This window comes from Lipotes vexillifer, unplaced genomic scaffold (genome assembly GCF_000442215.2).
Source record: "Lipotes vexillifer unplaced genomic scaffold, Lipotes_vexillifer_v1.1 scaffold253, whole genome shotgun sequence".
Taxonomy (NCBI): Eukaryota; Metazoa; Chordata; class Mammalia; order Artiodactyla; family Lipotidae; genus Lipotes; species Lipotes vexillifer.
Genome location: NW_006780322.1, coordinates 894,219 through 910,243, shown reverse-complemented (window position 1 = coordinate 910,243; position 16,025 = coordinate 894,219). Strand labels below are relative to the sequence as shown.

General features: G+C 34.9%; 1 protein-coding gene across 1 annotated transcript in view; it reads right to left on the bottom strand.

Moving 5' to 3' along the window:
• The window catches only part of EXOC6B (exocyst complex component 6B), a 688,324-nt gene that overhangs the window by 602,842 nt on the left and 69,457 nt on the right, over nt 1–16,025 (bottom strand). Inside the window, exons 2-5 of the mRNA XM_007453376.1 lie at nt 7,649–7,814; nt 3,455–3,502; nt 1,678–1,768; nt 1,520–1,565 (exon numbers count right to left, since the gene is read on the bottom strand). Coding sequence (XP_007453438.1) covers nt 1,520–1,565; nt 1,678–1,768; nt 3,455–3,502; nt 7,649–7,814 — 351 coding nt within the window. The remainder of the gene's footprint in view (nt 1–1,519; nt 1,566–1,677; nt 1,769–3,454; nt 3,503–7,648; nt 7,815–16,025) is intronic.

The window sequence follows — 16,025 nt, the reverse complement described above, 5'->3', positions numbered from 1 at the left end:
GGGAAAGGGATAGGACTGAGGAAGGGGATATGAGTTTTATCTATAATTTTTTAAAATGTACATCTTTACCTCTTTCTGTCCATATGTGTTTATATATATGTCATAAATATTTACATATATATGAATCAAAACTGGAATTGTTGCTATCTGTTAATTCAGAGAAGTTGATACTGAAGCTTTTTTTTAATCTCTGTAATTTTCTATAATTTTAGAACTTCACAAAAAGGTTATCAGGGAAATAATATTACTTTCTATCTCACTGAACAGAATTTCTCATACTGTTCAATCTATGCTCTCTTATATGAATGTATCCTCCCAGGGAGAAGGCAGTCTGGGAAATAATCTTAAGAAATTCAAAAAATATTGATGCCTCATGCTTTAACTTTAAAATTCTTGAGAATTTATCATTTTTATTCACAATATTTTTAATCTTATTTCAGTATTAAATACATTTTAATTCCATACTTTTTCCCTCAAAACTAGGTAAAATTAACATTCCAGGAAGATGTGTCCTGTTCATCTTATAGCTTCCACATACCCCCATCATACCACAGGGTACTCCAGGGCAGAGAGGGTGGAGATGCCTACTCTAGCTTGGAAAGAAGAGCCAAAGAGTCACTATCAAGTTTCCTGTGGAATAAAACCAGATGAAAATAACACACAGGAAAAGACTTCTCTGAACTTAACCTTGACCTTGCCCCTTGTGATGGTTAATTTTATATATCAACTTGGTTAGGCCATAGTACCCAGAGATTTGGTCAAATATTATTCTGGATATTTCTGTGAAGGTATTTTTTACATGAGATTATTAGCACTTAAATCAGTAGACTGAGTAAAGATGAACACTCTCCATAATGTGGGTGGGCCTCATTAAATCAGTTAAAGGCCTTGATAGGAAAAAGACTAAATAAACTCCACAGAGGAAGACGGAATTCTGCCAGCAGACTGCCTTCAGACTCGGGCAACAATATTTACTCTTCCCTGACACTAGCCTATCAGCCTACTATGCAGATTTGGACCTCCATAATCATGTGAACCAATTTGCTAAAAAAATCACTCTCTCTCTCTCTCTGTGCGCGCACACACACACACACACACACACACACACACACACACACACACACACACACACACACCCGCTGGTTCTATTTCAATGGAGAACCCTGACTGATCCACCCCAGAAAAACCAGTAACTATTTTTTCTACTATAATACTAAACCAAAGCATGTTTCTCAAATTAACTATCACTAAAACAGTTACATGCTTTTCCCCTAAAAAGCTGGGTCTTCTAAAAATCAAACTACGTGTAGTGTTTTTTATTAAACATAATACATGACAAAATACATCAGCATATGTAAATAACTCTCAGGATGAATCAATAGATATACAAAAGGCGAGAGAAGATGTCATATGGACTTAAATATTTTTTAAAAGGTTATGCTAAATATGGACTTTTAAAAAAATTCTAAATAACAGAAATTTTAGATAATACAAAGTATTCAACAAAAAAATATCTTACCTTTTAGTTTTCATCTGGTCCCTCAGTTTGCTATACATCTCCAGGACTTGAAAGAGAAGGGGAAAAAGAGCACACAAGCATTATTTAGAGAAAGTGAAAAGACTAATTAAAGCTAAAGGAATTGCATCAAGAATTCTACTCTATTTCCAGTTCCTCACCTGGAAGACACAGCATTAATTTATCAACAGTGGCAGAAATATTTCTCTGTTGTAGTCGACACTGCTTCAGCTCTTCCATTGCTATTACCAGCTTAGCAAGAGGGAAAAAAACCTGAGTTATGCCAACAGCTGTAAATAAAAAGCTTTCAGTCACATTTTTCCACTCTATGTTCAATTCATCAGAAAATCCCAGACAGTTTCATAGTAAGACCTGCCAAGTGGACTACGGAACTGCCTTTCTCAACCAGTAAAACATCCCTGTATGGTTTCCCACTTTCTCCCCAAGATGCATACATACTACATTAGAAAAGGCTAGGTGAAATGAAATCTTAAAATTCAGGGGCTATCCAGGAGAAAAGAAAAAGCGTGCAGATTTGCTCCACACCCTATTCAGACTCTTCATGATTTATATTTCATCAATCTTCTAAGAAGATCCTATATTTCTGTGATCAGTGCTAGACTCATAGAGGAAAACAGTCCTTCCTATACAGCTTCAAATGAATCTTGAAAATAATATGCAACTAAATCTGTATTTCAACAAATAAACCACACAGTTAGAAGTTGTGGCTTTTCCAAGAGTTCCAGTTTAATGAAGAGTAACTCACTTTTCTTCTCACAGCATTTTAAAGTCTTCCATCTGAAGTCATACCACAATAAAACTAGAAGAAACTGCATTCTTTGCAAAAACTTAAATTATGTGAGACAAACTTTTAAAAAGCAATAATCTACGTGGTCTCTTATAGTATTTATCCCATACCCTTTCCTAAAAATGTTATCTACTTAGATACTATGCAAAAAAGAAAAAAGGGAATGGTCCTGATTAAGTTCAGTAACTTAATAACTTGATAAGACGATCAAAGGCTAATCTTAAAGATTATTAAAATTAAACATTAAATGAGTATTAGGCAATGAGGAAGGTACATGATACAGAGAACAGTAATAGACTGTAAGTCAGAAAACTTGGGTTTTAGTCCCAGCCTTCCAATTACTATGTAAACTTTAGCAAATCATCTGTTTTAGTTTCCTAATCAATAAAATAGTGATAATACCAGTCCTGACCTTGTCGTAGGTCTGCCATGAGGATTAGTGAGAAAATGGATATAAAATAATCTTATAAACTATGATGATTTAAATGGTGAATACTATCAATTAACAGAATCAAAGATTCTTTTTTTTTTTTTTTAACAAATGCTTATGCATATTCATGTTGTGCCAGTCACTGTTTAGGCAGGTAGAGGGGATATGGCAATGCAGTTAAAAAAAAAAAAAAATCCTGACCTTATGGAGCTTAATTTCTAATGGAAGGAGACAAACAAAAAACAAACATATAAGGAAAACTGTATAATACCAAAGCATGATAGGTGCAATGGAGAAAAATAAAGCAGGAAAGATAAAAAGAATACAAGGGGTGAAAGTGAGACTGCAATTCTAAATAAGGTGGTTAGAAAAGGCCTCATGAAGGACATGTGAGGAGCAAAAGTCTGAAGTAGGTAAACATTTGGGAAAGAACATTCCAGGCAGAGGAAACAGCATTGGCCATATTATGACTACTCAAGTGATTTAAAAACACAGCTAAGGAAGAAGGCTACATACTCTCATTAAGCTTTCTAATGCTATATTCATTTACTTCAGATAAACATTAGGAGAAGCAATGATAATGTCCAAGTTCCTCCAACATGCTGCTTATGGTCTTACAAGCCACTAAATCAAGAACACAGTTATCAAAGAGAATGACAGGAAACAGAAAAGATTTTTTCAAAAGGTAAACTGGCCTTACTTCCTTTCCCTCATGTTGTAGTTTTCTATTAGTATCCGTCACTTGATTCTGTGGAGAGAAGACAATTTAAACTCATAAAAAACATTTAGACAACAGTTGGATAAGATCAAAATTTTAAATGAAAAGACTAAGAATAGGTATTCAGATTGTTTCCATATTCCACCACATTTTGGTTTAGTGGTGTTCTCTTGGGATGAAATTATATCAACTTTTCTACGGAACATTTGTATGACCTTTTGAACAATAAAAAAAATTACTAAAAAATATGTTCAGTTTGAAATATTACAAACTAAAATAACATAACAACTAAAGATCACACTTTCATTTGGAAAGTAAAGAAAAAATATAATAGAAAAAATAACCCACAAAGAACTTTACCATCTCTACTATGTGTAGAAAGAACAAATTTTTCATAGATAGTCCTCACTTCACCAATGTATTCCTAGAAAACTTGAGTATAAATTGAACTTTTTAACTCAGGTCAAATATTTCTACTTATCTAATTTTAGAAAACCTTTTATCTTAATTTTTTGGATTATTAATTCTTAATAGTTTCTAACACTTGCACATTCCCATTTTTCTAAATTAATATCTCCATCAGACAGTCAAAATCAGGTGAACAAGCTTTAAAATTATGTACAGTTCATAATTTAAAGGAACTGGCACCACTTATTTTGGTAGCCACTTTTGAAGAATCAACTGATATAAAAAAATTAAGTATATAGAATAGTAATTTCCTCACTTTCTTAAACATTATCAAAACATGAGCAACATTAACTTCTAAAGTTTTCTTTAATAGAGGCTTTCAATACTTCCACCAATAACTGTGACTCCTTTTAAGACACTACCTTAACCCAGCATTTCCTATTATGTCTCTTGGAACACCAAGAAACGGTAGTTGAAAGGTACTCTGCACTCTACACACACACACACACACACACACACACACACGTCAATATGTATGGGAAATACCACTGAACAAGTTAGTTTATTCAGGACTTCCTGAAGCCCAAGAAGGAGATATCATACAGTGTTTTCCAACTTATTTTATGTAACATCCTTTTATTGAGGATCATCTTAAGAAACTAGTTTCTCAGGAACACACGTTTGAAAACTTTGCCCTAAACTATACACTATACACTATACCTGGACTATCACTTTCTGAGCAGATTACCACATGCACTGCCATTGTAGCAAAAATGCAGCCATAAACATAATATAAATGAATGGGCATTGCTGTGTTCCAATAAAACTTTATTACAAAATTAGGAGGCAAGCTGGATTTGGCCTGCAAGATATAGCTTGATGATCCTTGGTCTAGAATAAGTGAGACTGAAAAGTTTATTATTCAAACCAATAAATGAATATTATTCAAAAATGGGATTAATATCAGCTCAATACAAGTAAAAGCTTTTAAGTGATGTGAATAAAAATGGGGTGGGTTGCCTTGAGTGATCATTGTTCAAGAATAATTAGATGTTTTTTTCATGTAAACAGATTTCAAAAAATTCAACCTTCCATAAATACTACTAAATTCAGCATTGCTGTTTCTACTAAAATAACTTGTTCACCATTTCTGAAATTTTTTTTACTTCAAACTCATTGTAAGAAATATATTTTACATTGCAACCCAGTACACAAGTATAGGGAATGCACACGCATGCACACGCACACACACACAGACACACACACACAAAATTTTTAAGAAACAATGTTTGGACTTACTACATGTAATACACTTTGTTGTTTCCTTTTTTATTCTATTTCAATTTTTATTAAAAATACTGATCATGGCCCACTAAATTGATTTCATGCAAACCAGAGTTCTAAAACATCCATAGGAGCCTAACCAAAGCTTCTGATAAGAAAGGTAATTACTATTTCAATACTATTTGAACATAACAATGGGAGGAAATCTATACTGCCTGTCTAGGATGCTACTTGTTGATTCAGAGAACATATATATGTATGTGTGTATATATACACACACACGTACCAACATACATACTGTGAATCAAAAGAAGTAATGGACATCCTAGAGAGAGTAGGATTTTTCATTGTTATGTTCAAATAGTACTGACAGTAGGTAATACTTAACCTTTTCCATTTTCTAAACTCTTTTCTCAAGTTCAAGAATTTCTAAGTTCCACAGGCTCTTAACACAGGTTGAATGGATGCCCCCTAGAGCAGAGTCTCCCAGGTGTTAATCGTGAGCATTATGGGCAATATTCAGGTAATTAACCACATGACTACTTCAGTAACCAGACACAGAGCACCCCGTTGCCCATCATGGACAAAGGGCCCGAGGAGCAGAGGGAGAGGTTTTGGAATAGAGGCATCAAGAACAGCCCAAGGTGAAGATGGATGGGAAGCTGGGATGGCTGAGTGAGGACAAACAGCACATACAGCTCCTGGCAGAAGCCCCGTATCTTTGTTTTCACATATTTCAGATACTTCTGTGCATTTGACGCTTTTCAGCCCCCCAAAACTCAGTATAACTTTTTAAATGGAATCAAATTGTTCATACTTTTTAATCTGCTTTACACATTAAGCAAACATTTCTAATGCTTTCCCATGTCAGATATCCTTCTACAATATATTGTAGTTTATTACTCTTTTAAATGGATATACCATGATTTATTTTACTAATCCTCTAGTACATCACTTTCAGGGACATCTTAAAGTTTTAGCCATTAAAAATGAAACACATGAACATCTCTGTACATGCACCTGTAGCTGTAGAATAAATCTTAAAACTATGTGGAGTTTTCAGTATTGATAAATAAAATTGCTCTCCTTAAAAGTTTTAACAGTCTACACTCCAACCAGGCATTCCCAGGTTGATAGGTATCATCTCCAATCTTAATATTTGTTTCATCTTTGTCATTTTATTAGGTGGCACTTTATTGTTTAAATTTGCATTCCGCTAATTAATTCTAAGTTGTAGAGTTCCCTTATATTTCTTCTTATGTAAACTGTATATGAACATGTATTTCTCAGTTTTCTATTAGAGTGTTCATATTTTTCGTATTAATTTGTAGACTTTTTCTGTTAGGATATCAATCATTTGTCATGTGTATTTGTAAATATTTTTATTTATTATTTACCTTTACATTTTTAACTTCTACATAGAAAGTTCTTTCATTTTAATGTTGTCGTACCTATCAATATTTTCTTTCTGGCTTAGGAACTGTGTTTAGAAATGTATCCCTCACTCCTAAAAATCACATAAATATTCATCTATATTTTCTACTAGTTCCTTTATGGTTTTTTTACATTTAACTCTTTAGTTCATCTGAAATTAAATTTGGTACATTGACTGAGAAAGGAATCTAAGTTAATTTCAATTAAAATAGTTAAGCATTAAAGAACATTAACAACAAATCAGAAGAGTTGTTACTTTTGGAGGGGAGGGTGGAGAGAGTCACTGAGAAGGATAAAAAAGAGAGATTTAATTTTGTTGGCAATATTATATTTCTTATGATGATTGGATAGTTGTTGTACAGGTCCAAAAACTCTTATCTGAAACCTTGGGACCCAATGTGTTTTGGACTTCAAAATTTTGGAAATTTTATAAAGATAATATGGTATATATTGTTTATTATGCAACAGTGGGCACTAGGACAGCATCCCATAATCAAATAGTATCAAAGAGTAATATTTCTGTATCAAAGTCAGTTACCCAAGATACGTAAATTTGCTATGCCAGGGACAAAACCAATATAGCTAGCCTCTTTCCTGAACTTAAATCTGTTATATCAAGAAAGAACCTTCATGCTTTGGTAGAAGACATTCCCCAACTAACACTAATTTTTTTTTCCTCTGGCTCAGATTGCCTTGCTGCAAAGACTTCTACAGCCATGCCGTGCAATTCTGTCATCCAACAGTGATGGCTTTCATCTAGCAAGGAGGCAGACAGATGACATGAAGAGTCAACCGAGTTTCTGTTTGAAAGAAACTGATTCTTGTCATTGGTTCTCATCCACACATAGTTATCCCAAATAAATTTTAACTTAAAACAGTATCCTTTCCAGCTAAAAGCCATAATCCCAGTTATCTATGTTGTAGTATAAACTCCTTTCTTACTATTCAAAAATTTTTAGTACAAATATGTCACCTGCAATGTATTCCCCACTCTTTTAATGTTCATCAAAACCCCAAGACAGAGAGAAACAAGTCTTAGAGTCTCCTTACTTTGAGTTTCTGGGCTTCTCCTCTTACTTTCAGCAGTTCCGTTATAGAGTCCACAAAGCCCTGGTAATGAAAGTTGCACATTTTCTCAATTTCTCGGTCATGATTGCGGATGCGAGTTTCAAGCTTCTCCATGAATCGTCCATGTTCCTCACCATCATAGACAGACCTTTTTAAAAAAATGGCATGGAGATTATACCAGATTTACATCTAAGAAAGAGAAACAGAATTACAAACCCAGAAGCAAATTTATTTGGAAATCAGATATTTAAGTTACATAAACCACAGAGTAATCCAATTGTATTAATGTTGCCCCAATGCTAGATGAGTTTTTTTTTTTAGGAAAATCCAAAATTTTGTTTCCTTATTTACTGAAAAATATGTAAGTGTTTGACAGTATTCATCACAGAATTCTCATCATAAAATGAAAGGATTGAATTACAATTCCTCCGTACCTTTCTTTCTCAATTAAACTAATCTAGAAAAACTTAATTTTGGATAAACCCAACTATACATTTACTCCAAGATTATACCCAAGAACCTGACGCTGCTGGAGAGAAATCACGTTAACTGTGCTGCTAGACTCAGTTTAGCTATCTTACGACAAAGTTAAATTGGGCAGCCAGACACCACTAGTTAAAAATAATGAAATTATCCCACCAAATACCACCACCAAAAAATCACTTTGTAGTCTCCAAAATGTGTGAAAACCTTACTTCTCCTCTCCTCAAATGTCTACCCTCTCTCTGGCTCTCAGCTGCACTTCACAGGAAAAAAAAATTCCTCTCCTCAACCAACCTACTTACATCTCAAACTCCTATTCTGTCCACCCTCCTATAACAATAGAAAAAGTATTTCAAGCTCTTATCTACGGTCATTCTTGTTGTCTCTAAGAACTTTACTCCTGCAGTTATTTCCTTTTATCCCTATCCTGTATTATATATTTCTCCCACTCCACTAACTCATTCTCATGCCTATTTAAACATGACTTTAAGAAACCTGTCCTTACATACACATTTCCCTCCAGCTACCATCTCATTTCTCTGCTCCCCTTCCCAGCAAAACTTCTTTCTACTTCCTCAGCCCCCATTAGTTAGCATCCATCCTACTGTGCCTAAAGGCAGCATTTGCTATGGTTTAAATATACCTTCCTTCTTGAAACACTGTTTTCTCTAGACTTCAATGATACAACACTAAGTGATTTTCATCCTTTTACTGACATGCCTTCTCAATCTCCTTCCTGGGCTCCTCCTCCTCTATTCTTTTTCTAAATATTCGTAAAAGCTCTTCTCTTCCCTACCTATGCTCTCTCACCAAGAAATGCCAGCTAATCCCATGTCTTTATAATACTATCTATTACAGTGGTAGACTTCCTAATCTATACCTTCGATTCTGAGCACTAGACTCAAATCCAGCTATAATTTAACAACTCCAATTGGATTTTTAAAAGCCATCTCAAATTTTAACATAGAAAAACAAAAAAATCATCTATCACCAAACTATCTCCACTCCCAAACCTGATCCTCCCAAAAGCTCCCCACCACTCAGCTACCCCATCTCAGCTAATGGCACTATCCAGTTGCCCAAGTCAAAAATGCAAGTCCAGGAATCACTCCTCATGTACCTCTTTCCATCATACACCCCATCCAATCCATTAGTAAGTCCTGACAACTCAACCTCCAAAACATATCTTAAAATTGACCACCATCCCACCATTTCCACTAAAACCCTAGTCTAAACCTGTATCACTGGCACACTGGATCAATGCAATAGCCTCCTAAAAGTCTCCGTTCTGCACTCTTCATCCCCTCTACTCCCTGTCCCAATGCAGATACTCTCCACACAGCAGTAAAAATGGTCTTTATGAAGCAATAGTTCAGATGTAGCCTCCTGCTTAAATCGCTCCAATTCCTTCTCTTTACAAAAGGAATAAAAATCACAAATCCTTACCACAGCCTATAACATACCACATAATCTAACCTCTGATTAGCTCTCTAACCTTGCTTCTCTCTAGGTCCCACCCCCTAGCCTTGCCTTCCTCCATCCTCTATGCTCCTGCTACAGAGGATTTTTTTTTAGCCTCTTCCTGCCTCAAGAATTTTGCTTTTACTGTTCTTAGGCTAGTAACACTCACCCCCTATATCTTCAAGCAACTTTCTCCTTCTCATCATCCATAGTTTGTTATCTATCTTCCCCCCAACCCATCCCAATTAGATTGTAAACTCCGGGGCAAGAACTTTGTCTGCCATATTCACCACTGTACCTCTAAAACAGTGCCAGACAGGTAATAGGCAGTGAGTAAACGTTCATTGAGTAAATGAATAACATTACCTCTAAGAACACTTTGATCTCTGACATTTATTCAACAAATATACATTTGCTCATTACCAACACTTTCTGGTTCTATAATCATTTGTAGGTACCAGATCACCACCCTTGTCCTGTGGATAAGAGAGCACCCACTCCTCAGCAAATCAGTTCCACTACCCAGAACTCAAGCAGTAACCATAGAAAAAATATATATACAAGTTTGGATTCCGGTAAGAATTCTGAACACTTACTTCAGAAAAACCAGAGCAATCCAGATTCATTCTCCTTCATTTGAAATAAAGGGACAAGATCTTCAAATAAATTATAAACAATCCCGGCTTTGACAACTAAGACATACTATAGCATAACCACTTGCCTAAAAGAGCTATTGGGAAACACAAGACAGAATCTACTATTGACATTTCAACTAACCTCAAAAAAGCATAACTTTTCCCCTTCCAAAGGAAAGGAAAAGAAAGATTTCCATGTAATGGCACCAGTATTCCTTGCCATTTGAAGAAGAGGAATAACTACGGAAAATTCATCAGCCTAATGGCATAAGAAGATTATTATTCAATACTGAGACAAGCCTCTTGGTTTCAAATTCAGTTATATCTTGACCCATTAATACTTCTAAGTTAGGTAGTAAGTATACTTCCTTCTACAATGTAAAACTTTTTATTTTTCTCCCTCCAAAGATCTACATTAATATGACAAAAGATAACCTCAAGGAGAAGAAAATCTCATAGTTAAGAAATTCATAATTTATCCTAGCTCCCTGAACCTTCTATTAAAAAAGTATAAATCAAAGAAAGGAAGAGTGGATTTTTGCTGCCTGACTGCATGGCCTTGGTGTTTAGCAATGTAATTAACTAGCTATGAGTCTTTGGTCAATTCAGTTAATCTCTCTCACCCTCAGCTTTCTCATTAGAAAATAGGAAGCAATCAATTAGAAATCCTCTTTAGCATCAGCCTAGCTCTAAATTTCTGCAATTCACTTCCACTTTCAAGTCCAGTCAGCAATAATGTAAAGATCATACATTTTTCAGAACACTGTAAAGAGGCAGTTCAAAACAAGTTAATGAATTTTCTATATCCTTATCACTAGGCCCCACCTGTTTCTCCTATTTTAGGGCCTTTATGATTCTAATATTCTCTTCAATTATAACAATGTTGAATAACATGAAAGATTTATAGTGAATCTCCTGAATATCTTGAGAATTTTAAAAGTTAGAATAAAGTGTAAAACCCACACATCTAAAACAGGAGTTTTGGACTATATTTAATTAACCTGTGTTCCATGAGTATGCATTTGGAAAACCACAATTTCCAGATTTTATGTGTATAAGCAGAAGCACATATGTGTAATTTTTAAGGGAAACATCCACAGTTTTCATCTGGTTATCAAAGGGTTAAAAACCACTGATTTAAAGGTTTTGTTTCAAACTGCCTAACAGGAAAAGGCAACTATAATTATAGAGCAGTACCTAACAGTTCAACTCACATCAGCATTTCACCTGTATCTCAGACTTAGTGCTAACCAGCTATCAGATATAAAATGCTAAAAACAAAAATAAACAAGTCTTAAATTCTGGAAAAGTCATAGATCTCCTGAAATTAACCTAATATTGGTAATCAACATTGCACCTGAACAGAGTTATCTCCCTCCCCCACAATAAATGGATTAAACTGGAGAAAGACTGCCATCTAGTGATGGCCCATTTCTAACATGCTTTGAAATTTAAATTTGATGTGACCAAGCAAAGAGAGGCTGCTTAAAAATCTAAAAACTATATTCTATAATACTTGCTAGCCAAAGTCTTATAACTTGTTATTAAATGATATTTTATATAAAGTACTCTAATGTTTAAACATCCGTTTCTAATAGAAAGCAGGATCTTGAAAACAAAGTCATATGCTTTTCACATGTGTGCCATAGGTAATGTCACAGTTAAACAAGACTACAAAATAAACTGCACCACTGGTTTAATTATTTGTGATAATCCAGAGAATATTCTGGTACCTAGTGAAATGTAAACAATAAGATATGTTTGGAAACTAGCAACTTTTAATAGCCTAAATTTTTACTCAACTACGTAAATGCTGCCTTGTGAAGTCTAATTTCCAAAAAATCCCAAATAAACCACAGGTTTTTGCAAAAAGTAAAATGTTTTACCCTAGTGTCCATATCTGACACATACTTCTAAACATTCCACCTAGATTAAGAGAGAGATTTTAATTTATAAAACACTTCAGGAATTCTATTCAACAAAAATATTTATGATTCCCAAGTACTGAATCAATACAGGATTATATCACTTGCAAGAACTTAACATCAGCTCCAATCTGTCAAAAGAGAAAATAAATAAATAATGTAATGAGCATGTGTTATCTCATTTATATCCTAGGCACCTTATAAATTAGACATCATTCCCATTTTATAACTGAGGAACCTAAAAGAAGATGAAGTAACTTGCCAAATCCACACAGCTAGAAAGTGTTCTCTGTAGTACATCAGTCTGTCTCCTTTTAGAGCAAAGGAAAGTAAGAAAGTCACATGGACTCCTAAAACGTTAGAGTTGAAAGAGGTCTCGGGGATGGAATACAAAGCTTTTATTGTACAATGGAGGAAACTGAAGCCAAGAAAAGTTAAATGCCTTGATCAAAATTATATTGCTTGTTACTGATACACCTGGGCCTGACTCCCAAAGAAAACAGGAAAAACTAATGCAATATGAAGCCTGACACAAAGCTAAGTGGTTTTTAAAAAGACACACACACACACACACACACACACACACACACACACACACACACACACACATTCTACTTTATGATGAGTTAGCTGCCTATTAGTTGTGCCTACACAACAGCTATTTCATTCTTCCTGCTGGAAGAGTTCCAATTTGTTCTGGTATTTCACCTTTCCATCCTACTGCAAGGGATAAATACTAATTTAGACCAATCATGGTAATTCCATTCCCCTTGTCAGTGACCAGCTAACAGATGACACAACTCATTGATGGAAGTAAAGGGAATTTTGGAAGTGAGGATCCAAGGAAAGGTTTCTTTCCTGAAGGATGCAGGAAAAGAAACTGCTTTTCCTACTTTGGACATTGTCCTGTACAATGCTTAGGGATGAAGCAACCATCCTGAGAAGAGAGGAGATATTGCCAATAACCTGAGGATTGCAAAGGGGAAAGATGGAAAACAACTGGGTCCTTGATGATGAGCTAATCCTGAAACAGTCCTATCTCCAGCCTTCATGTTATGTGCATTAATAAATTTCCTATTTTAAGGGAAACTTCCTATTTCCACTTTGTCTCAATAGTCTGCTACTTTCAAAGCAAAGTATCCTAAATGCACAACACTGTTCATTCTTCAAAGGTAGCAGGCAAATCAAAGAAACAACCAGCAGCCAGTCAAAGTCTAAACATGGCTAAGGAATCCTGTTTCCAGGACCTAGACTGCTCTTCCTGGTTTTCTTCTTAGTTAAGAGTTAACTCCCAATCCACTCTTCAAATCTCAGCTTGCACCTTACTTTTTCTGGAAACCTTCTCTAATCACATACACTCTGTTATGTGTTCTTCCTTTGTTATTAATGCCATCACAGAATCTATTTAACTATATTCTGATTGCCCATTCACTTGTCAGTTTCCCCACACCAAAATGTTAATCTCCTGTGTGTTGAGTCTCTGTCTTACCCATTTTATCTCCAGCTTATAGCACAGAGCCTGGCACAGAGGAGATCCTCCATGTATGCTAAAGATAGAGAAAGAGAAGTAAGGGTAGGAAACTAACATGTGGGTTTCTGACTGCCTCAAAGATGGATGCAAAAGAGTATCATATCAAACAAAGTTTATCTGTTGAGATGTTTTCAGAACCAAGGAGAACTTCAAGACACAAAAGACTGAACATTTTGCTTTTGTTTTTGATTAGTCCAAGAAAAAATTCCAGAATTTTTGTTCTTTTCTTTTTCATATATATGTTTTTTAACTTCTGTCATGGTTTTAGTCCTGAAACATTTTCTTCTTATTAAGCTCCATAAAAGCATCATTAGTATTTCTGTTTATTCCAAAAGTTAAAAATAAAGTGGAAAAACAGATTTGAGCAGCATGTTGAAACAGAAACTGCAGGAAGTCAAGAGGATTTTAAAGTCCCCTTCCCTTCCTTACTTCTATCAATTTAATTCAGACCTTGCTATGTCTATCTATCAACTTAATCAGTTTGTCTAACAATTTAATTCAGACCTTACTATGGTAATTTGGATGCTCAGAGTGCAAAATGTGAAAGTAGATCACTGTATATCACCATCCATGACAGGGGAAGCATATGCTAATTGATGAAGTTTAAGCTGAAGACTACACCCAAATGTTTTTGTACTGCCACAGGAGACCAAATACATTCAAATCCTTTTCCCACTTTGCAAATACCAAGATATCTGACTGGCTTCACTAAGATAGCCCACGCAACCAAAAGAAGTTGTGATGGAACTCTCCCTCAAGGCAGGAAGGGAACCCCACACTTCCATGATGGCTATTTTCAAAGGGATAAAAACAGGGTAGAGAAGTTTCAAATGGCACCTAGCCAAGGAGCCTACTAAAAACCAGGTATTGGTTAAATAGCACAAGAAAGAGGAGGAGGAGACCTTGTCACAAAACATCAGTCAAATCAACAACAGACTATTAGGAAATAAACTAATGAAAGCAAGAAAACTCCAAATTAAGGATATGGAGACTGCTCTAACCACTACCATGATAATGTCACACTGTTAGAACAATTAATCAGCATAAGCAACTGAAGACACAAAAGCACCACAAGATATGTTAGTGGCTTCATCTTGGCCTCTGTATCAATTTGCATTAAGTGCAATAAGATTTATTTCATTGCAGCTTTCAGTGGTGGTGATAAAATCTCACAGCTAAAAGTTGGGTTTCAGATGCTACTGCCAAATAAAAGAAATACTCCATCTACAGTCTGGTGATACTGATTGAATCTAATACAGTTGGTATATACAGGGTTATAATTAACACTGGTAGATTAGCTCCAGTTTCACTGCATGGAATTCAAAGTGTCAAGTTTAACACTTAAACATGTAAAGCTAGAACAAAATGAAACTACTGATTCACTTACTATCTACCACCATCATAATGTGTCTGAATCTAGTGTATGTTAGTAGAACTCTTCAAGATCCTTTACAAAAGATTTAAGTATTTAATTTAAATAATTACTCTGAAGAGCTATGGAAATATTTTAAAAGACTGCCTATTAATTGAAGAAATGCTTCAGATTCTCCACACTTAAAATTATCATTATGGTTCCAGTGACAGGGATCATAAAGTATTCATACAGAAAAACAAACCAATGGGGGTCAGGTATTAGAAACACTTAAGTGAATAGTCCTGGTCTCCTTATGCAATGTGGGCCTAACAAAATTAGACCAGCCAAGTTTCCCAGAATCACTAAATCAAACTATAATAAATGTGACGTCATTTGTAAATGTGTATGTTGTGTATAGTATGTATGTACCTACATAAGTACACATTATATACACACATATGTAGGTTATATAGTGTGTATGCTACATGTATGTGTCTGTGATACACACACACATGCACGAAACAAACACACACGCACATAACTTTTCTGATTTTCTGAGAAAGAACCAGACTTGCCAACATCACATTCAATTCCTGGTCTAATTTCACACCCCATGGCCATAAATGATCACAATTTAAGACTCCTTAAGTCTATAAGCAATGAAGACCCTGAAAGGAGGATGGATAAAAGGTATCAGAATAGTTTCCATCCTAAAAAATCATGGAGAACTAAGTAGGCAAAACAGGATAAAGTTCCATGGACAATATGTAAGACTGGATATACCATGAAAAACCTTTCTACTACTAAACTTCTAAAACTGCTGCATTAAGTTTCTAAATCTTTTTTAGTGCGTGGCTAAGCAAAAAAGAAAATAAGGAAAATTTCCAGAGGCTAAAACAAAAGCAGAACAGGAATCCAGATTCTACCAATCCCTTATAACCTAATGCTTCTTTTTTTTTTTTTTTTTTTT